The sequence below is a fragment of the Mobula hypostoma genome, chromosome 13 (genome assembly GCF_963921235.1).
Source record: "Mobula hypostoma chromosome 13, sMobHyp1.1, whole genome shotgun sequence".
NCBI lineage: Eukaryota > Metazoa > Chordata > Chondrichthyes > Myliobatiformes > Myliobatidae > Mobula > Mobula hypostoma.
In genome coordinates, this window is record NC_086109.1 from 61,693,988 (window position 1) to 61,719,481 (window position 25,494).

At 42.9% G+C, this 25,494-nt stretch overlaps 1 protein-coding gene across 1 annotated transcript in view; it reads right to left on the minus strand.

Moving 5' to 3' along the window:
- aldh1a3 (aldehyde dehydrogenase 1 family, member A3) overlaps positions 1–25,494 on the minus strand; it is a 127,176-nt gene that overhangs the window by 79,904 nt on the left and 21,778 nt on the right. Inside the window, exon 2 of the mRNA XM_063066521.1 lies at positions 12,643–12,747. Within this exon, the coding sequence (XP_062922591.1) occupies positions 12,643–12,747 (105 nt within the window). The remainder of the gene's footprint in view (positions 1–12,642; positions 12,748–25,494) is intronic.

Consider the following 25,494-nt stretch of genomic DNA (forward strand, 5'->3'; position numbering starts at 1 on the left):
TCCCTCACTCTACTGTTCTCGCCAAGTCCAAGGATCAAACCCTAACAGCGTGCAGCGGCTGGGAGTAGAACCAGGCACTCCTAAAGAAGATGAGAAATAAAACAGGGTAAAAATTATAAATAAGTAAGTAATAAGGAATAGAGTCCTTGAAAGAGAGCACAGGTTGTGGAGTCAATTCATTGTCGGGAAGAGTGAAGCTATCCCGTCTGTCTCAAGAGCTGGATGGTTGAGGGTTAATAATTGTTCCTGAACCCGGTGGTGTGGGAGCTGAGGCTCCTGGACCTCCTTGATGGTGGCAGTGAGAAGACAGCATGGTCTGGATTCTGGGGGTCCTTGATGATAGATGTTGCTTTCTTGTGACAGTGCTCCTTGTAGATGTTCTCCTTGGACGGGAGAGCTTTACCCGGGATAGAATGGGCTGTATCCACTACTTTTTGTAGCATTTTCTGTTCACGGGAATTGGTGTTTCCAGAGCAGGCCGTGAGGCAGCCAGTCAATATACGCTCCACAGTGCATCAATAGAAGTTTGTTAAAGTTTTAGATGACATGCCAAATCTTCTAAAAAAGTACAGGTGCTGCCGTACCTTCTTTGTAATGGCACTTACCAGGACAGATTCTCTGAAATGATAATAGTGAGGAATTTAAAGTTATTGACCCTCTCCACCTCTGATCTCCAATGAGAACTGGCTCCTAGACCTTCAGTTTCCTCGCTCTGTAGTCAGTAATCAACACTTTGGTTTTACCAGTACTGAGTGAGGGGTTACTGTTGTGGGATCATTCAGCCAGACTTTGAAGCTCCCTCTTATAAGCTGTCTGCAAAAGTCCCGTCAGGTGGCACTTTCTCAGTAAAAAGCTGGTCACTGGAACCAGTTAGTTCCCAAACTCATCACAACTTGAATCCAAACAGGGAATAGAGAACCGGATTCCAGGGGTTAGGTGCCCTTTTCGCAAGGCAGTATTTGACTGACTGTCACGTCAAAGTGCCCTGGTAAAACTGAAGTCAGCAAGCATCCAAGGGAAAACACTCTAGTAGCTGGAGTCGCCATTTCTACACATAAAGAAAGGAGGCTGCGGTTGTCAAAACCGATCAGACATCACAGCAGGAGTCAAAGCAACATGCACAACACGTTGGAGGAACTCAGCAGTCGGGCAGCATCTGTGGAAACGAACAGTCAACGTTTCGGGCTGAGACCCTTCGTCAGGACAGGGCAGTGTTTGTCCTTCCATTACCAGGTCAAATTTGGGATGTTCAATTCCATTCACAACTTAATGTGCAAGATGCCGACTATGTTTAGACATGGGCTGATAAGTGGCAAGTTACATTCATACCTGAGAAAGTTTCAGCAATGACTAGTCTAGAAATCAACCAAACCAGCCACATCAATGCAGTAGCGAGTCTGTGAGTTCTGCTTCTCCTTTTTTCATGTGGGAGGTGGGGGTGGAGTTGATGTATGGTCTTTCTGTATTTCATGGCTATCTGGAGAAGACAAGTATCAGAGTTGTACATGCATTCGTTGTCAATAAAATGAACCTTTGAAGAAAAACAAGTCAGAGCTTTTGAATCTTGAGATGAGTGACTCACCTCCTGATGTCTTTTCTGGTGTTTACAAGGTACAAATCAGGAACATGATGGAATACTGGGAATACTGTCCACATGCTTTTAAGTGTGTATAGTCAAGAACACTCAAAAATTGCTCATTCCCTACACTACAGGCACACAGTGGCTGCAATATTCACCACTGGTAATTTGCACTGAAGTCAATCTCCAAGCCAACCGCCACAAACTCAAATCCCCTATCACCAAGAACAACAGCAGCAGCTACATGATAACATCATCGCCTGCAGGTTTCCCTGCGAGTCACACGATATTACAACTGTGAACAGAATGCCATTTCTTCATCATCACTGGACCGATAGCAACACACACAAAATGCTGGAGGGACTCAGTCGGTCAGGTAGCATCTACGGAAGTGAATAGTAGTCAACGTTTCAGCACTGGGAAGGAAGGGGAGAAATGCCAAAATAAAAAGGTGGGGGAGGGGAAGGAGGACTTGCTATAAGGTGATAGGTAAAGCCAGGTGGGTGGGAAAGGTGGGAAGGTGGACCGTAGGAGAAAGGGAAGGAGGAAGGGACCTAGGGGGAAGTAGTAGGCAGGTGAGAAGAAGTGAAAGTTCAGAGTGGGGAACAGAGAAAGAGGAGGGGGATATTTTTTATACCAGAAGGAGGGTAGCAAGATGGAATATAAGGTGTTGCTCCTCCACCCTGAAGGTAGCCTCATCATGGCACAAGAGGAGTCCGTGGACCAACACATTGGAATGGGAATAGGAATCGGAATTAAAATGTTTGGCCACTGGGAAATCCCGCTTGTGGTGGATGGTGCAGGGGTGCTTGGAAAAGCAGTCCCCCAGGTTACAACGAGTGTCACCAATGTAGAGAAGGACCCAGCAGATTCACAGGTGAGGTGCTGCCTCACCTGGAAGGTCCGCTTTGGGCCCTGAATGGAGGGGAGGGAGGAGGTGTATGGGCAGGTGTAGCACGTAGGCCACTCGCAGGGATAAGTGACCGGAGGGAGATTTGTGGGGAGGGACGAATGAACAAGGGAATCATGGGGGGAGCGATCCCTGCAGAAAACAGAGAGGGGGGAGGTAAAGACATGTTTAATGGTAGGATCCCTGGGTCAAAATTCTGAAGCTAGCTGTGGGAGGACCTTCACCAGAAGGATTGCGGGAGCTCATAAAGGCATGCATCTGAAGTTCAAACTTGGGACAGACAGTAAATGTCAACCTTGCCAGCAATTTCCAGATCCTGAAAATAAATGTAAAAGAACCAAACATACAGAAAGAAAGAAATATGCAACCATTAATAATTAAATAAACCTTTCTCAAATTCCACAGAGTTTGGACTTGCATAATTGGCAATCCAGCTTTGAAGGAGTTCCAAGCTTATCAAAAGATCCTTGTTAGAAGGTACTATTAATATCTCAATCTGATGCTTGCTTTTCCATTAAGATGAGAAACTTGCAGAACCAGAAATACGCTGAGCATATTCTATTTTTGGTTTAGAACCAAACTCTGGATTCTGGAGTTCCTGGTCTGGGTTTTGCATACTTAAAACCAAGCTGTGCAAACATTTATTATGCTCACTCACTCACTCTGTCTCTCGCACTCTCACTAGATCATTAATGAGGGCAATGCTACACATATATCTGGAGAATCACTTCTGGAGTTAAAAATTCCCTTTGTATTTGCTTTCACTTTCTAATGCTGGAACAGTTTCAATATACAGTGGTTAATCAGGACAGCTACATATTTGGGCCAACATGTGAAGAACAAAAACTAATCAAGAAAATAGCCAAGATTCCCTTCATTTATTTGGAATGCTCTGCTGCTTAATTGAAACTGCAGATTTTTACTTAACAGTTTCTGACTAGCATCAGTTGCATGCACTTGAATGGCCGTTAGACACTAGACCAGGGGTGGCCAACCTTTGACATTCCATGCGTCAATTTTTTCATGCACGAGTTCAGATGCGCCATACAACTCTTGTACACCCATTCAATTCTTGTAAAAATAAGTTAATATAGAACTCGTGCATGAAAAAATTGACACATGGAATGTAAAAGGTTGGCCACTCCTGCACTGGACTGTGCTTAGAGCAAACAGTTTTGAAATTGCGTGTGTTTGTGTTCAAAAGGCAGTGACTCTTGTCACTGATAGTTGGTTAGAAATAAGCGGTAAGACAAATCATATCTATTTTTATCACTGAGTTTGAGCATTCAGGCTTGGAGATGCCAAAAACGGCCGGGAGTGAAAATGAAATGATTTCACTACTTCAACAAGTTAGGCACTACGAAGAGTTTGAAGGTATCAACAAGCATCTTAAATAGTACAATGCAAATAAAGATTTGGAGGATGTAATCATTGAAAGAGTTGTATGAAGGCAGTCCATTATCTGCACTAGGTGTCTGTACTGATTTTGTTCATTTACAGTCAATTAAAAGAACAAGGCAGTGTACACTGGATGAATTCCTCCATCAATAAATACTAGGAACTAATACACAGTTTTATAGTACTGTAGCAGTATTGATCATCATTGGTTCTGCATTCCATTTAAATACATAAATTGTTACTGATTATTGTAGAAAGTAAACAATTGCATTAAATACCACTCTTCTTGGACTTTTAAACGCAAACAACAGGAATTCTGCAGATGCTGGAAATTCAAGCAACATACATCAAAGTTGCTGGTGAACGCAGCAGACCAAGCAGCATCTCTAGGAAGAGGTGTAGTCGACGTTTCAGGCCGAGACCCTTCGTCAGGACTAACTGAAGGAAGAGTGAGTAAGGGATTTGAAAGTAGGAGGGGGAGGGGGAGATCCAAAATGATAGGAGAAGACAGGAGGGGGAGGGATAGAGCCGAGAGCTGGACAGGTGATAGGCAAAAGGGGATACGAGAGGATCATGGGACAGGAGGTCCGGGAAGAAAGACAAGGTGGGGGGTGACCCAGAGGATGGGCAAGAGGTATATTCAGAGGGACAGAGGGAGAAAAAGGAGAGTGAGAGAAAGAATGTGTGCATAAAAATGAGTAACAGATGGGGTACGAGGGGGAGGTGGGGCCTTAGCGGAAGTTAGAGAAGTCGATGTTCATGCCATCAGGTTGGAGGCTACCCAGACGGAATATAAGGTGTTGTTCCTCCAACCTGAGTGTGGCTTCATCTTTACAGTAGAGGAGGCCGTGGATAGACATGTCAGAATGGGAATGGGATGTGGAATTCAAATGTGTGGCCACTGGGAGATCCTGCTTTCTCTGGTGGACAGAGCGTAGATGTTCAGCAAAGCGGTCTCCCAGTCTGCGTCGGGTCTCGCCAATATATAAAAGGCCACATCGGGAGCACCGGACGCAGTATATCACCCCAGTCGACTCACAGGTGAAGTGATGCCTCACCTGGAAGGACTGTTTGGGGCCCTGAATGTTGGTAAGGGAGGAAGTGTAAGGGCATGTGTAGCACTTGTTCCGCTTACACGGATAAGTGCCAGGAGGGAGATCAGTGGGGAGGGATGGGGGGGACGAATGGACAAGGGAGTTGTGTAGGGAGCGATCCCTGCGGAATGCAGAGAGAGGGGGGGAGGGAAAGATGTGCTTAGTGGTGGGATCCCGTTGGAGGTGGCGGAAGTTACGGAGAATAATATGTTGGACCCGGAGGCTGGTGGGGTGGTAGGTGAGGACCAGGGGAACCCTATTCCTAGTGGGGTGGCGGGAGGATGGAGTGAGAGCAGATGTACGTGAAATAGGGGAGATGAAATCTATGTTCCGTGCCTATTCTGGTATCTGTCCCCTACTTTTCCTTGCTACATTGACGACTGCATTGGCGCAGCTTCCTGCACGCATGCAGAACCCATTGACTTTATTAACTTTGCCTCCAACTTTCACCCTGCCCTCAAGTTTACCTGGACCATTTCCGACACCTCCCTCCCCTTTCTAGATCTTTCTGTCTCTGTCTCTGGAGACAGCTTATCCACTGATGTCTACTATAAGCCCACTGACTCTCACAGCTATCTGGACTATTCCTCTTCTCACCCTGTCTCTTGCAAAAACGCCATCCCCTTCTCGCAATTCCTCCGTCTCCGCCGCATCTGCTCTCAGGATGAGGCTTTTCATTCTAGGACGAGGGAGATGTCTTCCTTTTTTAAAGAAAGGGGCTTCCCTTCCTCCACTATCAACTCTGCTCTTAAACGCATCTCCCCCATTTCACGTACATCTGCTCTCACTCCATCCTCCCGCCACCCCACTAGGAATAGGGTTCCCCTGGTCCTCACCTACCATCCCACCAGCCTCCGGGTCCAACATATTATTCTCCGTAATTTCCGCCACCTCCAACGGGATCCCACCACTAAGCACATCTTTCCCTCCCCCCTCTCTCTGCATTCCGCAGGGATCGCTCCCTACACAACTCCCTTGTGCATTCGTCCCCCCCATCCCTCCCCACTGATCTCCCTCCTGGCACTTACCCGTGTAAGCGGAACAAGTGCTACACATGCCCTTACACTTCCTCCCTTACCACCATTCAGGGCCCCAAACAGTCCTTCCAGGTGAGCCATCACTTCACCTGTGAGTCGACTGGGGTGATATACTGCGTCCGGTGCTCCTGATGTGGCCTTTTACATATTCGCGAGACCCGACGCAGACTGGGAGACCGCTTTGCTGAACATCTACGCTCTGTCCGCCAGAGAAAACAGGATCTCCCAATGGCCACACATTTTAATTCCACATCCCATTCCCATTCTGACATGTCTATCCACGGCCTCCTCTACTGTAAAGATGAAGCCACACTCAGGTTGGAGGAACAACACCTTATATTCCGTCTAGGTAGCCTCCAACCTGATGGCATGAACATCGACTTCTCTAACTTCCGCTAAGGCCCCACCTCCCCCTCGTACCCCATCTGTTACTCATTTTTATGCACACATTCTTTCTCTCACTCTCCTTTTTCTCCCTCTGTCCCTCTGAATATACCTCTTGCCCATCCTCTGGGTCACCCCCCCCCATCTTTCTTCCCGGACCTCCTGTCCCATGATCCTCTCGTATCCCCTTTTGCCTATCACCTGTCCAGCTCTCGGCTCTATCCCTCCCCCTCCTGTCTTCTCCTATCATTTTGGATCTCCCCCTCCCCCTCCTACTTTCAAATCCCTTACTCACTCTTCCTTCAGTTAGTCCTGACGAAGGGTCTCGGCCTGAAACGTCGACTACACCTCTTCCTACAGATGCTGCTTGGCCTGCTGCGTTCACCAGCAACTTTGATGTATGTTGCTTCTTGGACTTTGTTCATTTTGAACATGGCTTTACTGAAAAACTAACCATCTGTACAAAGAACAGGACAAACCAGTTCTTTTGAACTAATGCTAGCAATGAGCAATATTTTTAATGTTTTTATTTTCATAATTATTATTCAGAACTGAAGTATCCCTTCTGGTTCTAATTCAAGTCATGCAACTTGAAAACAGTTTCAGTAACATGACTAAAATGGAGAAATGCAATTTTCAGAGTTGGTGACATTGAGAAGTTGTGTTAGTGTGAAACTGGACTTGGTTACGCCTGATCTATAGGTCATGGCATTCACAGACATTACATACGTAAAGGAGGGTATGTCATCAATAGGGCTGTCACAAACAAGACAAGTTCCCTCACATGACTAGCATTCCCCAGCAACTCCCAACCAAGGCTCAGCCTCTGAGATCATTTAAAGAAGTCTTTGTCCTTAGGACACCATAATTGTCATAGTCATCATTGGCAAGGTGCACTGGCATTAGTCACCAAGGCTTAGAGCATAGTGAGACATCATTTCGTAAATATACAACCTTTACCACATGAACAAATTTCCCTCCAAGTCAGACAGCACCCTGAGTGTAAACATCAGTTCTTCTTCATCACTGGGTCTAAATCTTCGAATTCCAAACCCAACAACAATGTGGGGGTACCTTCAACAGGAGAACTGTTGAGGTTGAAAAGTGACAATTTCCCACAATCTTCACAAAGGCATTTGATAGCAATAATAACTGTTGATCTCAGCAGGGGCAACCACACCTCATGAATGAAGAAGACAGACTGGCTGGAGCAATTTTCCTTAGGAATAAGTAGACAAGAACACAAGAAAATAAGTGTCCTGCAGGGTCTCAACCCAAAATGTCAACTATTTCTACTCCCCCCGCCCCCCACCAGATGCTATACAACATACTGAGTTCCTCCAGCCATTTTTTAAAACTCCAGATTTCAACATCTGTAGTCTTTTGTGTCTAAGAAAATAAGAACAGGAATAGGCCGTTTAATCCTTCAAGACTGCCTCACTGGTGCAAATGATCAAGGCTAATCTACACTGGTCTCAACTCCTCTTCTGTGTGAGGAGGACAAGAGAAGACGACCAGAAGAAGGTGGGGACCAGCGAACACCGCGGCCAAGGGCAACATCCTCCAGATGGCTCACGAAACTACTTCCTTCGCATCTTCTTTTCCTTTCAAACATGATTCTGCTACTGCTGAAGCCTGTGATCTACATTTTGATGTTGTGTTTTTGGGCTGATTGAGCGATCTGGTGCTTTACCATCTCCGAAGGGGCTCAGTGAGGTTTTGAGCGAAGCGTGTGGTCTGGAGACGGAGTACGAGCCCATGATCAACTCCATTTATCACCAAAATCACTAATTCTACAGTGATGAAATGCTTTGAGAGGTTGGTCATGAACAGGCTGAAATGCTGTCTCAGCAAGGACTTGGACCCATTGCAATTTGCCTGTTGCCACAATAGGTCTATGGCAGAAGCAGTCTCAATGGCTCTCCAGACGACTTTAGACCACTTGGACAACACAAAGCCCTATGTCAGGATGCCGTTCATCGACTTTAGCTCAGCATTTAATACCATCATTCCCACAATCCTGACTGAAAAGTTGAAGAACCTGGGCCTCTATACCTCCCTCGACTTCCTAACCGGAAGACCACAATCTGTGCGGATTGGTGATAATATATCCTCCTCGCTGACAATCAACGCTGGAGCACCTCAGGGGTGTGTGCTTAGCCCACTGCTCTACTCTCTACATACACATGTCTGTGTGGTTAGGCATAGCTCAAATACCATCTATAAATTTGCTGACGATACAACCATTGTTGGTAGAATCTCAGATGGTGACGAGAGGGCGTACAGGAGTGAGATATGCCAACTAGTGGAGTGGTGCCGCAGCAACAACCTGGCACTCAACGTCAGTAAAACGAAAGTGCTGATTGTGGACTTCAGGAAGGGTAAGATGAAGGGTCACATACCAATCCTTATAGAGGGATCAGAAGTGGAGAGAGTGAGCAGCTTCAAATTCCTGGGTGTCAAGATCTCTGAGGATCTAACCTGGTCCCAACATATCGATGTAGTTAGAAAGAAGGCAAGACTGCATCTATACTTTATTAGGAGTTTGAAGAGATTTGGCATGTTAACAAATACACACAAAAACTTCTGTAGATGTACCGTGGAGAGCATTCTGACAGGCTGCATCACCGTCTGGTATGGAGGGGCTACTGCACAGGACCAAAAGAAGCTGCAGAAGGTTGTAAATCTAGTCAGCTCCATCTTGGGCACTAGCCTACAAAGTACCCAGGACATCTTTAGGGAGAGCGTCTTGTCTCAGAAAGGCAGCATCCATTATTAAGGACCTCCAGCACCCAGGGCATGCCCTTTTTTCACTGTTACCATCAGGTAGGAGGTACAGAGGCCTGAAGGCACACATTCAGCGATTCAGGAACAGCTTCTTCCCCTCTGCCATCCGATTCCTAAGTGGACATTGAATCGTTCGACACTACCTCACTTTTTTTTTAATATACAGTATTTCTGTTTTTGCACGTTTTTAAAAATCGATTCAATATACGTAATTGATTTACTTGTTTAGTTATTACTTTTTTGTCCTCTCTGCTAGATTGTGTATTGCATTGAACTGCTGCTAAGTTGAATTTCACGTCACATGCTGGTGACAATAAACCTGATTCTGAGTCTGATTCTAAAGCGTTGAGGAAGATTGAGATCAACAGGGACGAGTGCAGAAGGCGGGCAGGTGTTCACTGCCGTCAACCAGCGTGAGCGGTCTCTCTTTCTCTCCTTCTCGCCTGTTGCTCCTAGAGGCAAATGCAGTCTCTCTCCCTCTCGATTGCTGCAGCTGGAGGAAGGTCCTCGCATTCGAATAGTTTCTCTCTCTCCCTTGATGCTGTTAGAGGATGGAGCCAGAGTCCATGGGACTTGGGCAGGGTTTAATCGAAGCAGTGTATGGATTGGACTCTGCAGTTCACGTTATAATATTTTCCTGGTCACTTTTTTTTTGTTGCTGTTTTGTGCAATTTCGATCAGGACGGATAGCACTGTGGCCTGCAAATAGTGAGAGACAGTGGCACTAGATTGAACTGAACTGAATATGCCTGGACTCTTCTGACGTCCTTGAGATTTTTTGTTTTGTAATCTGTGTTCCTCACTCATTTTGTTTTTCTTCCTTGCTGTTTGCATAATTTGTTCTTTTTTTGCACACTGGGGGTTTGATATTTTTCTTTAGATGGTTTCCTTTGTTTTTTGGCTGCCTGTGGGAAGAGGAATCTCAGGGTTGTATAATACTTAATTTGATAATAAATGTACTTTGAATTCTGGAATTCACTGTAGACCTCTAATCTTCAATCTATCAAGTAAAATAAGTTGGAGTCATATTTTCTGAGTGTGTTAAGTATGCTTAAATTGGATATAAAATAAGAGGAAAATGACAAACCAAATCAAGGTTCCCTGAGCAGCACTGCATACCAAAGTCAAAGTTGAGATTATTGCCATGTGCACAAGTAGATGAAAAACCTAGGCACGTAGCATCCCATCAGCAGCATTCACATGAAAAAATAAACATAAATTACACCAATTTTGATAAGAAAGAACACAATTAGAACAAAAAAGCCCATTTTAGTGTGATGTGATCAAAGTGGTCATAGTGTGGCTGTGATTGGGACTGTGCAGATTGGTTCAAGGACTGAATGGTTGAAAGGAAGGTGCTGTCCTTGAACCTGGTGGTCGAGAACCCAAAGATGAAGATGCGGGGCTTCGTAGGAATGCATAGTAGCTGTAGGACTCCGAAATATTTGCCTGACTTCCTGTCTCTCGGTGTAACCCACCTTGCCACATCTCAGATCCTTCGCTTGTAAATTTCTTGGCTCACTTGGCCACCAAGTGCAAAAATTCATTGTCTACTCGCCTTCAGAACTGTGAGGGTGAAGAGGGAGCAAAGTTAACAATACTTTCAGGATAAATCAGAATCAGGTTTATTATCACCGGCATGTGTCGTGAAATGTGTTAACTTAGCAGCAGCAATACAATGCAATGTATGATAATATAGAAAGAAAATAAATAAGTAAATCAATAACAGTAAGTATAGACATGTATATTCAATAGTGAAAATAGAAATAGTGCAAAACAGAAACAATGTAAAAAAAGTGAGGTAGTGTTCACGGGTTCAATGTCCAGTTAGGAATCATATGACAGAGAGGAAGGAGCTGTTCCTGAATCACAGAGGGTGAGCCTTCAGGTTGGTGTACCTCCTTTCCGATGAGAATAGAGCACCTACAGGGTGATGGGAGTCCATAATAATGGATGCCACCTTTCTGAAGCACCGCTCCTTGAAGATGTCTTAGATACCATGGAGGCTAGTACCCAAGTTGGAACTGACTGACTGATTTTACAACTTTTTGTAGCTTCTTTCAGTCCTGTTCAAAAGCCCATCGTACCAGAGAGTGATGGACCAGCCAGAACGCTCTCCGTGGTACATCTCTAGAGGTTTTTGAGTGTTTTAAGTGAAAACCAAATCTCTTCAAACTCTAATGAACTATAGCTGCTGTTTTGCCTTCTTTATAGCCACATTGATATGTTGGGACCAGGTTAGATCCTCTGAGATCTTGACACCTAGGAACTTGAATGTTAAGCTATTTTAGACTTGGATGAAGAGGACTATTGTTTGTCAGTTTTTGAACCAGTATCCACACAAGAGAGCTCCATTGTGGGTGCAGGGTCTTTAGATATATTTGAAGAGTTAGATTTCTGGACTCTCATGCAGAGCTTATGGGATTGAACAAAAGAATGGAATTAAGACCAATGAATAAATTAACTACAACATATTGAATGGCAGAACAGGTACGGGCTATGGCCAATTCCTGCTCCAATCCTTATCTTCTGGACTCTGACATCCACCACCCTTCTCCAGCACATCTAACAAGACTGGTTGAGACGATAGGGAATCTGTCCAAAAAGTGATCAATATCTACAGAGAACAGGGTTAAGCTGTCTGGAATCTCCACTTCAGTCACTAAGTATCTGGATTACAACACTTAATTGACTCTTCCATGGCATCCACTTTAATTTTTGGGATTAAGTAAAAAAACATTGTAGCATTCAATTGTCATTGTCTTCCCTCAATGTCCTCATCTGGTCAATTCATGATGGCACTGGGCCATCTGCCTGAGCTTGGACTCTTTCCACTTCCTGAAAACACAACCTTTCAAGCGCTTGTCCATTGGCTGAAGACTCAGTTACTTTATCATGCAAACAGACACCAGAGGGAGAAAGTACAGGAAAAGTTAAAACATTTAGTGTTATCATGAGGAAGGAACAAGAAAAGAGAGCAATGGTAATATTAGAGAGAAAACTAAGACAAACATAATTGCTTTGGATTTTTATTTTTAATTCAACTTGTGTTTGGTTAGCTATGTTCCTGGTTAACAGTAGAATGAAAAGCAACCCTTAACACTTGGTTAGGCGCAGCACCATATTCTGAGGGCATATTTCGGATTCACAGCTTGTGCTCTGAAAGAGAACTAAATTGAATAGGTGTGTCATGTAAGCAGGCAATATGTGGCAAAAATTTTCTGGCTGGGTAAGACAACCTGCCAAAGGCTAGAGATAATGACTGACATTAAAGTCTCAATGATCAGGCACCCCAAAATAGTCCTGGAAGTACCAAGTTGTCGATGCCCAAACAAGATGACACGGAGCTGCACTGTGATTTTCCTCCAGCTGATCTTTTCCCAGAATCTAAGCATTAACCACAAAACTGATGTTGTGAGCTATCTGAACAATTTAAAGAAATGAACCACTTACCTTATCACCTTCCTCAATGTCACAAATTCTCTCTCCTGTAGCTGGGTTGTACGTAGCAAATTTTTTCCCACTCACAGACTCGTGCCATTCATTATTGATGAAAATCTGTTGGAAAGGCAAGTCAAAGATTGGTGAAACACCAATTAAGTAATGCCACTAACATTTAGAAATACTATGTAAGGAAAGTTAAAGCAGGTCTTACAAACGTGAGAAAATCCGCAGATACTGGAAATCGAAAGCAACATACACAAAATACCGAAAAAAAAATCAGCCGCCAAGGGGAGATTTTAAGAACAGTCTGACTCTTTTCCAGTCCTGGTGAAGGGTCTCAGCCCAAAACATTGACTGTTCACTCTTTTCCATAGATGCTGCCTGGCCTGCTGAGTTCCTCCAACATTTTGTGTGTGTTGTAGAAGCAGGTCTGAGCTTGTTTGATGGAAAAAGGATGAGAGTGAAAACTTATTGCAGTGCCAGGCAATTAGTTAGGATGCCACTGGGTAACTATGGGTTATAGGTAGACTAAGTGAGTGAGTAAGGAATTGGCAAGTGGGTATAGAGATGGAAAGTGTGAGGTTATCCACTTTAGGTGGGAGGACAAAGCAAATTAAATGGAATGAGAACTCAAAATGTTGTGGTATTAGGAGGTTCTAGATAGTAAACCACAAAAGGTTGGCATGCAGTGAACGCAAATAACTAGAATTGCGACGTTGGCCTATGTCACCATAGGTACATTGTGTGAAACTGGGAAGAAATTTAATGCAACTTTACAGTGAGATGGTGAGACTACACCCACTTTTCAGTCTTCTTACTTAGGGAAGGATATTTTTACATTGTAGTGCGGGTAGATACAGTTCACTCGGTTGATTACTGGGATGAAGGAATGATTGGATTATAGCAACACACACAAAGTGCTGGAGGAACTCAGCAGGTTAGGCAGCATCTACGGAAAAGAAGAAACAGTCAATGCTGCGGGTCAATACCCTTCATCAGTTGTGACCCTTCATGAGCCCTGAAGAAGGGTCTCATCCCAAAACATCGACTGTTTCTTCTTTTCCACAGATGCTGCCTGACCTGCTGAGTTCCTCCAGCATTTCGTGTGTATGTTGTGACTGCAGACTTTCTTGTGTTTATGATTGGTTTCTAGTTTTGATAGTTCACTGAGATACAGTAAAAAGATTTTGTTTGCATGCCTGCCAGATGGATGATGGCATACATAAGTACATTGAGATAGTAAAAAGAAAGAAAGGAAAGAAGCTACAGAGGGTTGTAAACTCTGCTGCCTCCACCATGGGTACTAGCATCCACACCATCAAGGACAACTTCAAACGGCAATGCCTCAGAACGGCAGCATCCATCATTAAGGACTCCCTTTATCCAGGACATGCCACCTTCACGTTACTAGCATCAAGGAGGAGGAACAGAAACCCAAAGACACACACTTAATATTTTCAGGAACAGCTTCTTCCTCTCTGCCATCAGATTATGGAATGAACAATAAACCAAGCCATGAGCACTACCTCGCTACACTTTGCTCTCTTCTTGCTCTACTTCTTTATTATATTATTATTATTTATAGTGCATTTTATGTATTCCACAGTACTGCTGCCACAAAACAACAAATTTCATGACGATCTTGAGAGTGTACAGTTCAGAATGCAGAATAGTGTGCTGCAGGAACATATTTATGAAGAACACTTGAGCAGTTTGGGCCTCTGCCCTCTGTGGTTTAGAAGAAAGTAACTAATTAAACTTTGTTAGATTCTGAGGAAGGATTTGGCGGAGGAATAATGAGAGAATGTGGCTCTCTAGAACCTGTGGCATTAGTATGAGTGTAAGGGGTCACTCATCAATACTGAGATGAGGAGGAATTTGGCTTTTCAGAGAGTTGGGAATATAGGCAATTCCCTTCCTCAGGGAACAGTCGTTGAGAATATTTAGCTGAGTTGAATAGATGCTAAGACTTACAGGAATTAGGTATAAGGGTGAAGCTCAGCTATGATCTTACTGAATGGCACAAAATACTCAAAAGACCTTTTTATCTGCTCCTGCTCCTTTTTCCTTAAATCCACATTCAAATACCAGGGCAAGCTTAACTATTATTTGTGCTTAGACTGTATGGCAGCCATCATTCACAGAGATACATAAAACCTGCACTGGCATTGATGAAAAGAACCATGATACAGTATTTAACTTCACAAATGCCATTGCTTAAGCACTGTAATGACTTGTTCCCTGAATTACCATTGTTGGAAACATTAAGATGATTGACCCCCATCAGCACCGTATATCAAACACTCCATCATTTAACCCTATGTAGCATCACTATTCAAACATGCCGAAATAATTCACATTTTAAGTAGCTGCAACAACCTCAATTTCCATTTCTGTACCAGCCTAGACATTACAAAATGTCCCAAGACATGTCTTAAGCATTAAGAACAGTAACCTAACCATCTATGGAGATGTTAGTGTAGGTATCCAAAAGCTTGGTCAAGGGGGTATATTTTAGCCAGCAGCAGCAGCCATGGTGCTCTTTTGGGGCTTAACCTTGTGTCTGCTTTTTGGTGAAACTATTTTGGTTTCTTGGCTGTGTTTGCAGTCAAACGCACTCAGCAGGCTTGAAAATAATGAACAGACATCCTTAAAGGATGACAGCAAGCCTCCATTTGTTTGTATATTGATGGAACATAATAGCTACAGGAAAATACTTTATACTTTATACTTATACTTTATACTTAATGTTCCCAAAGTCAGGTAGGTCGGAAAAGAAACTTGTTGCTTAAAAAAATGGAAAGGTGGAGAGAGAAGGAAAAATTACCAGCAATCTATTTTTTTATATGGCTAGAATTAACTCCTATCTCTTGTTTCAGCAAGGACCTGGACCCACTGCAGTTTGCCTATCACAATAGGTCTACGATGGACCTGATCTCATTGGTTCTTCACGTAGCCTTGGATCACCTGGAGAATACAAATCCCTATGTCAGGATGCTATTTATTGACTACAGTTTAGCATTTAACACCATCATTCCTACAGTCCTGATTGAAAAGCTCCGGAACCTGGGCCTCTGTACCTCCCTCTGTAACTGGATCCCCGACTTCCTAACCGGAAGACCACAATCTGTATGGATTGGAGACAACATCTCTACCTCGCTAACAATCAACACCAGTGCATGACAGGGATGTGTGCTTAGCCCACTGCTCTACTTTCTACACTCTTGACTGTGTGGGTAGTCATAGCTCAAAACCAACCACTGTTGGAACAAGTATTGTTGGTAGAATTTCAGATGGTGTCGAGAGGGCGTACAGGAGCGAGATATATCAGCTGGTTGAGTGATGTTGCAGCAGCTACCTTGCACTTAGTGTCAGTAAGAACATAAAACTAATTGTGGGCTTCAGAAAGGACGAAGAGGGAACACACACCAGTCCTCAGAGAGATCAGAAGTGGAAAGGGTGAGGAGTTTCAAATTCCTGGGTGTCAATATCTCTGAGGATCTAACCTGGACCCAACATATCGAGGAGCTACAAAGAAGGCATGACAGCAGATATATTTCATTAGGAGTTTGAGACGATTTGCTATGTCTCCAAAAGCACTTTAAACTTTCTACAGATGTACCATGGAGAGCATTCAAACTGGTGCATCACCATCTGGTATGGGGGGGGAGGGGGGGTTACTGCACAGGATCGAAGTAAGCTTCAGGGAGTTGTAAAGTTAGTCAGCTCCATCATATGCACTAGCCTCCATAGTATCCAGGACATTTTCAAGGAGCAATGCCTCAAAAAGGCTGCGTCTATCATTAAGGACCCCCAAAACCTAGGTCATGCCTTGTTAAAAATTGCTACCATCAAGAAGGATGTACAGAAGCCTAAAGGCACAACTCAACAATTCAGGAACAACTCCTTCTCCTCTACCATTAGATTTCTAAATGGACATTGAGCCCATGAACATTATCTCACTACTCTTTTTCCCTATGCTTTACACTATTTATTTTATTTAACTAATATATATGTGCGTGTGTGTATATATAAATATATATGTGTGTGTGTGTGTGTATTTACTGTAATTCAATCTTTTTTTCTCCATTATTATGTATTGCATTGTATTGCTGTCACAAAATCAACAAATCCCACAACATATGCTGGTGATATTAAACCTGATTCTAATTCAGAAATATCCTTAACAATAGGCTTAATTGTTGCATTTGACATTCACATCAAGAAGTGAAAGGGTTATTATACGAGGAACATTTGATGGCTCTGTACTCGCTGGAGTTTAAAAGGATGAGGGGGGATCTCATTGAAACCTTTCAAATGTTGGAAGGCCTAGCCAAAATAGATGTGGAAAGGTTGTTTCCCATGGCGGGGGGTGGGGAGTAGGGTCTAGGACAGGAGGGCACAGACTCGGGATAGAGGGGCATCCATTTAAAACAGAGAAGCGGAGAGATTTCTTTAGCCAGAGAATGGTGAATTTGTGGAATTTATTACCACAGGCAGCTGTGGAGGCCTATTCGTTGGGTGTATTTAAGGCAGAGGTTGATAGGTTCTTGATAGGACATGGCATCAAAGGTTATGGGGAGAAGGTCGGGGAGTGGGGCTGAGGAGGGGAGAAATGGATCGGCCATGATTGAATGGTGGAACAGACTCAATGGGCCAAATGGCCCAATTCTGCTCTTGTATCTTATGGTCTTATGGAATAAGATGTTGTTGACATCCTTTTCTGTGAACATCAATGAAGATAAAGAAAGGGTTATTCTAATTAGTTTAATGGGAGAAACTTGATAATTCCCTCACAGTGAGTCATTTATTGCTGCATCATTTAATTGGAAATATAGTGGGATTGTGCAAGGCTCCTGGACTGGTTCATGGTTAAGAAAACCTAACAAGCATCAGCTGTGTGCTTATTGGTGAACTGAGAAAGTTATCACGTGAATAATTGCCAGGTAAATTCTCTCAGATGCTTAGTGTGCGTGGAATCAATAGTGACTGGATTCAGGGATGCTGTTGTCAGAAGCTAATCTGATTTTTACGAATATTTTAAAAATATTTTTGTAAATTTGTTAAGTAACAATTTGTAGATCGTGTAAGTAAAATCAGCTGTTTCGTGTAACAGTGGGCTTGATGGACAAGTAAAACCTATTTATCTGAACTAAAGTGAACATCATTTTAACCAACACTGTTACAGCTGTGGGATGAAATATATGCCCTTGAATACTGGTTTACGCAAGAGGAATTTCGCATAGGTATTTTAAAAGGCTGCACTAGCAGAGCTTATAGCATTGAGCACAAAGCTAAGCAAATAAAATGCAAGTTCAAAATTAAATGAGGTGCTCAAAACTATTCTTACTCTATCATAGACTGGTATGGAAACACCAATGCCTTTGAATGGAAAATCTTACAAAAGGTAATGGATTCAGCCCAGTACATCACGGGTAAGATCCTGCTAATCATTGAGCACATCTACATGAAATGCTGCCATAGGAAAGCAGCATCCATCATCAGGGACCTCAACCACCCAAGCCATGCTCTTTTCTCGCTGCTGCCATCAGATAGCAGGTACATGAGCCTCAGGACTCACACCACCAGGTTCAAGAACAGTTTCAACCCCTCAACCATCAGGCTCTTGAACAAAAGAGGATAACTACACTCACTTGCCATAACTTGAAATGTTCCCACAACCAGTGATCTCACTTTAAGAACTCTTTATCTCATGTTCTCATTACTTGTTGCTATAATTTATATTTGCATTTGCACAATTTGTTGCCTTCTGCATTCTGGTTGATCTTCCATTGATCCTGTTTACAGTTATTATTCCATAGATTTGCTGAGTATGCCCGCAGGAAAATGAATCTCAGGGTTGTATATGGCCATACATGTACCACTTTGATAATAAAGTTTACCTTGAACTTTTTGAACATTGATCAAAGCTTCATGAAAAATGGGCTGACATAACAGTAGTAAAGCATGAATATGTACACCACCAAGCTCAGGGACTGTTTCTGTAGGGCATTATAGGACTCTTGGAGGGACCTCTTGTATGATAAGATGAATTTTTGGTCTCTCAGTGTTCCTCATCATGGTCTTTGCATCTTGTTTGTCTACCTGAATCACATTTTCCCTGTAAGTGCAACATTATATTCTGCATTCTGTTATTGTTCTTCCTTTTTACTATCTTGATGTACTGATGTTTTGAAGTGCACTGTATGGATGGCATGCAAAACAGGTTTACTCTGTCTCCGTACATGTGACAATAATAAACCAATTACTAGTTGACTGCTGTCACGGAAGTGAGTGACAAAGACACGACATCTGGAGTTGACACTGGGTGCTGTCTTGCACTAATGAGCCAGACAATATGCAAAATACTACATGGTCAAATCAGAAACCCTGTACATATGGAAGCGTAGAAGTTGCAGCATGACAGTAAAATACCAAAGGGAGGTTAAAACTTTAACATAGGTAGTTGTTGCCTTAACTATTAGGAAAAGGCCGTCCAAAAGAAATTCTCTGGATTGGAGGAACATTCAGCACTTTAGATTAAGATGAATGAGACAGAGATGTTATAGGCAGTGCTAGGGTTGTTCGAAGACAAGCAGGGCACGCTGAAGGATGTCCAAGCCAAAACTCATGTTCTTCCCAAAGTTCTGTTGTCAGTAGAAGGTGAAAGTTAATCATGCTTCATTCCAGGCCATGCCCTTTCCTCTCTCTCTGACTGACGGCAATTAGGGTGCCAAGGGAGATCGGAATGTTGGGACAGTGGGTGTGGCTTTTGGAGGCTTCTGCATTCGAGCCATCACTCTGTGTCTTGGTGGTGAAAGAGTGGTTGTGTCACAAGCACGGATTCGGCAATTGGGCTTGTGGATATGCATGTCAGCTAATTATTATTTCATTGCGATAGTATTTAACTCCACTAATTCTGTCGTAGTATTTGTCGAGACTTGGACGTAGCTACGCTTCATTATCTGCATTCCGCCTTGCCTGAGAAATTGGACTGTCGAGTCAACTGACTCTGAAGACTAGCGGTATTCATTTTATTCTTAGTTGTTCTTTTCAGCCGCAGTGTAGGCTTCAAGATTAGTGTACAAGATAATGAGAGGAATGGATAGAGTGGATAGCCAGCGCCTCTTCCCCAGGGCACCACTGCTCAGTACAAGAGGACATGGCTTTAAGGTAAGAGGTGGGAAGTTCAAGGGGGATATTAGAGGAAGGTTTTTTACTCAGAGTGGTTGGTGCGTGGAATGCACTGCCTGAGTCAGTGGTGGAGGCAGATACACTAGTGATGTTTAAGAGACTACTAGACAGGTATATGGAGGAATCTAAGGTGGGGGGTTATATGGGAGGCAGGGTTTGAGGGTCAGCACAACATTGTGGGCTGAAGGGCCTGTACTGTGCTGTACTGTTCTATGTTCTATGTTCTATGTTCTATGTTCATTTTCCATTTGAGTGCTTTAGTCAACGGCCCTGTTTGGCCTAGCATTTATTGTTTTATTTTCCCTTCAACACTGTTCGCATTGAAGTCTGTGAAATAGTGACCCGCCTTTCTCACTCTGCACTTGGGCCATGTCCGAACCGGGTAACAATTTGTTGCCGATCTTGAGTTGGGCGAACTTGAATTAAAGCCATGCTTTAATTCAATTGCTTTAATTCATGCTTTAATATTGAAACAGCTGTTGCTGATGCTCTTTGTTGAAATAAGTGGAGGGGGGAGAGGGAGGGTCGATGCTTTGCTGCTGCTTGTGCATGCGATGGGGGGGGGTTGGGGGCTCATACATTATGTTCTGCCGTTCATTCATTGGGGGTTTTTTCTTCTGTTTTGTGGCTGTCTGCAGAGAGTAAGAATTTCAGGTTGTATCTTGTATACATTCTCTGATGTTAAATGGAATCATTGAACCCTAGAACAATATCCTTTTCCATTGAATAGAAGCACTTGCAGTTTTGTCCAGAGGTCAGCAGTTTGCCAAGTTGGATACAAGTCATGTACGTCAACAATCAGTGTTAGCGGATCAGTCGAAGAGGTATTTGAGTATCAGCAGTCACAAGGGTTTGCTCAGATCTGACCACCCTTTGGAGTCTAGTCTGTATCTGTTACCATTCAGTGGACCATGGATTGATTGCTGCAGGACATTCCTGGGTTTGCTAACTACTTGGATGATATCCCGGCTACAGGAGACTTGAGAGGAGTACACTCTGTGCTATTTGGAGGGAGTGTTGAGCATTTCAGATAAGGCAGGACAACAGTTACGACAACACCTCATTGAATGAAGTATGGTATTTGGACATGGACTGGGCACCCCAGACCTACACCCAGTTCAAGAGAAGGTAAAAGCTATTACCAATGCTCCTGCCCTATATAATGTAAGTAAACTGAAGGCGTATCCGAGATTGTTAGATCATCATAATAAATCCTTGTCAAATTCAGCTGTGCTCCTGTTACACAGCAATAGGAAGTTGAGATGGACTAAATCTCAGGAAAAGGCTTTTACGGAGTCCAAAGAATTACTACAGTATACTGCTGTGCTGGTCCATTGCACAATGAACCGACCATTAAATTCACCTGATAATGCATTACCTTATGATGTTGCTGCTGAGCTGATCCACTGAATGGTAAATGGTTTTTAAATGTCAATAGGGATTACGCGCAGAGAATTGACTGCAGCAGAGATAACTGGATAAAGAACATCTCGTCACTATTTTCTAATGCAGCAGAACATTTTGTCACTATTTTGTAAGCATAGGTGTGTTGATGGATGCCACTGTCCCATTTACATCAATCACAAAACCCTGATTTCCTCAGACAAGAGAGATTCTGCAAATGTTGGAAATCTTGAGTATCAGACACTAAATGCTGGAGGAACTTGGCAGGTCAGGTAGCATCTATGGAAAGGAATAAACAGTCGACATTTTGGGCCAAAATCCTTCATCAGGACTGGAAAGGAAGGGATCAGAAGACAGAAGAAGATGGTGGGGAAGGAGGAGGAACACCAGCTGGCAGGTGTCAGGTGAGACCTGGTGGGCCTCCAGCATTTTCTGCCTGTTCTGCTGACTTCCCAGTTACAGGAGAGTTGAGAGAAATACACTGAAATGAAATTAGTGCTCCTAATGGTTCACCACAAAATCAACGATGGACTTTGATCTTGATCTTTGAAAGCATGTGAAATTCTGTTGTTTACAAAGCTGGGGATACCTTGGAAAGGCAAAGACTTTCAGTTGCCTTCTGGTTCCGGGGATGACTGCTGATGAAGAGAAACAGGGCCAAGGATTTGCAATGGATTGACCTGATACTCTGGATGTGAGTGTTGTTCAAATCAGAGAGAACAGAAAAACATCTGCATTACCTGGAACAGAAGTGAGATACCCCCAGGGGAGGAGCTCTCCAGTGTATTTGGAAGATTTTCTTGAATTAGTTTGATTAGTTTAGGGGGTATTGGCCAGAACTGGAGGAAAGTAGTCATATTAGATGTTTATGATGCTGGAGATGTTTACAGTCATAGGCATTCCCAGAAGCTAATGGAAAGGAAAGGTGAGGTTAACACTGACCAGGAGCTAGTGTCAATTTAGGGTATTGTTGAAACACACCTGGGTGTGTGAAGTCCATCCTGTTTTAGTTGAAACACACCTGTTTGTCATTGTTCAAAAGGTGCATGGTAATTAATCCTTACAATGCCATAGTTAGAAGAAACAGTGGAATTAACCCCTTAGCCTGGTTAATACCAGCTCTGCCATTGTCTGAGCATGCTGAGTATTTTTAACCTTGCAAAAATTTTGATCAAAGACATCTAGATGTTTAACTCCTGCAGGGTCTTGGCTGAAATGTAATTTACAGTGCCTTTCCTCAAACACACTGGGCCTTTATTAAAACATACTGAGGTGTTTAACCTGCACCGTTCAATAAATAAATGCATTAACTTAACTAACCCTTGTCATTGAACTTAATTTTGTTCTTGCTAACTGGAGCCTTGTACATAGTTTTTGTTTCATTGCATCATTGTATAATTCAACATATGAATGATGTTGAATAACTTCAGCTGGTATATACTTATGAGGCTTTTGAAGAAGGAAGAAAAACCGAGAACCCTCTCCTATAAACCACATTGTACCATTTATTACAAGGCTTAACTAGTCTACACGTCCTGGGACAAGTCTTAAGCTCACAGATGAGTGGTGCTGCTGAAGGGAATGATTTTAAAGACACTTGTAATGATCGTTAATGATACTGAGATGAAGGGATCACTGTAGAGACAATGGGCTCCATGATCAGGTAGCTTTGGAATGAGGTACCCTGGAGCTCTGTTCTCTGATTTGTAGCTCTTCTGACCTCCATGTTCCCCAGCTCTGTGGTTTGCTTTCCTTTGATCACCTGAAGTCTCTTTGCTTATGCCTCATTGATAAACGTCGGGTGTCAGGGGAGATCACAAGAGGGCCCTTGGGTAAAATCTCAGAGTGATGATTGGCCTGAGTGATTGGGTCTTGGGCTTGAAGATGCAAGTGTTATCTGTTTTCTATTTCAAGCAAGGTATTCTGTTATTATTAATAAGAGATTCTGTAGTTTGTGAACAACATTGTTTTTTCCAGTATTGGGTTACAGTATTATTAAAATTTGAGACAGAAAGTATGCATGAACTTGTTTTTAAGCGTTCATCTTTATCCATTCTGCCCTTTTGCATTTTGTGTTTTTCTTTGAGTTTTATAAGGAATAACTATCCAGCACCAGGAGAGAATCCTAGATTGTAGCCAGATATATTTGAATGGCTTTTTGAACTTCAACACAACTAGTAATACTTCTGTTCCCATCTATTAGCAAAAGTTAATTTTCTCAGCACATCAAAATGTGGGGTTTATCTCCAGAATGCTCGAGACAGAAACCTCCAGACTAATGGTCAGAAACTCCCAGACTAATGGTATACTCTTGGAGAAATAAACCAGACGAATCCTGCTCCATTTCCCCAAATGCCTACAATTTGTCTGCAAATATCTCCCTTGCCTTGTTATTTACCCATTCTGCTATTTAATATTATTATTAGTCCTGAAGATTACCATTTCTATTTAATCATTATGTGTGTTTTGACAAATCCACAGAAGTTTCTTAGCCCTGACATTAAACTAAAGTTTGTATACAATGATGCTCATGAACTTAGCTTATACATTCCCAATTCCTTTCTCACTTTCACATCGGGCACTTTCTTCCCTCTGCTTTTCATTTATGTTTCACAGTTCTATTTTAATTCCATAGTCTCTTATAACATTTGCTTTTACTGTGTCTCATGTCTGGTATCTTTGATAATCCACTACCTGTTTCTCCCTAATGTGTTCATTCCATTGACCTTCCTTTGCCAATAACATTTCAAGTATTCTAGCTTTGTGAAAAATGAAAACCATTTATTTAGTTTAATTATTGAATTAAACTTTAGGCTCCATCTATCTTCCAATGCAGACTGTGGCATCATCTAAAGAAAACAAAAATCTCATCTAAAGTAATTCCACCTCTGAATTAATCAACCTTTGTTTCAACTCTCTTCTCAATCCTGGGGTTACAAAAAAGAGAAATCCTTCCTTTGTCAAAATTTGTCCTAAATTTAGTATGTTTCAACGACAGAGATCATAACGGCCCTGGTGCAATCCAGGCAGTAACAGGTTGCAAGGCTCAGTGCTACTTTAAGCAGCCCTTACAGTCCTCCCTCTGTCTGGCTCCTGCTGGGTAGATTCAGTTTGCATTTCTTTCTATACACTGAGAATAGAAGTATAGAGCTGGAACACCGAAAGAACGATTGCTTGGGAAGGCTTGTGCAGAACTGGCTTCAGCAGCTGAAATGTTATCAATAAGTCCTGTCCCAAGAACATCTGGGAACACAGGAAGTGTGAGACTCATATTTTGAGTTCCATGCCCAAACAATTATAAAATAGTGTACAAACACTGCCAGTGGAGTAAAGGGGCTGTTGGGCAGGTGACTACAGTCCAGGTGGCTCTCTCTGAACATCCAGCATGGAGGGCTACACAAGTCACGTGGGTGGGTGGGAGAGATCACTGATGGTGGATGAGTTGGAGATAGTGCCCCAGGGAAATTTTGAGGAGGCAGGAACATATCCTCAACAATCTACCTCACCACCCAAGTGGTCACCATAATCACCCATTCCTCTTTACATCCTCTTTAAAACTGGAAGCGGTCAGTTTGGAGCAAGTTTTCAAGTTTTAAATTTTTAACTCCTTTCTCAGCCAAACTAATTCGTTCTAGGGATTTAAAACTGACTGAGGTGATGGCCTTCCTTTTAAAGTGGTGGGGAAAGACAGAAGTTGGACTAAAGTGAGAATGCCGAAGCAGTAAAGTGTGGGGTGATGATAGATGATAGAGACATACAGCAGGAAACAGGCCCTTCAGCCCAAAGAGTCCATGCTGACCCAGATGCCCATCTCAATAGGTCCCATTTACCTGGATTTGGCCCATATCCTTCTAGACCTCTCCTACCTGTCCAAGTGCATTTTAAATGTTGTTATTGTACCTGCCACAATCATTTCCTCTGGCAGCTCATTCCACTGTTCATGTGAAACAGTTGCCCCTCAATTCCTATTAATCTCTCCCCTCTCACCTTTGACCTATGCTCTCTATTTCTTGATTCCCCAACCTTGGGAAAAATGGTGTGTGCATGATGCTGAAGAAGCATCATGTGTCAGGGCTTGGTTGGTTGACTAACTTTATGAAGATCAGAAGATGGATGGAAAAAGGTAACCAAAGCCCAGGTAAATCACCTTATTGATTCAGAATGTAGTAGATCATATCTCGCCCACTTATTTGTGGTTTCAAGTCTGGGTGGGAAAGGAATCTAAATCTGCAAGGGTTATACAGACCACTCAGCAAACTGGAC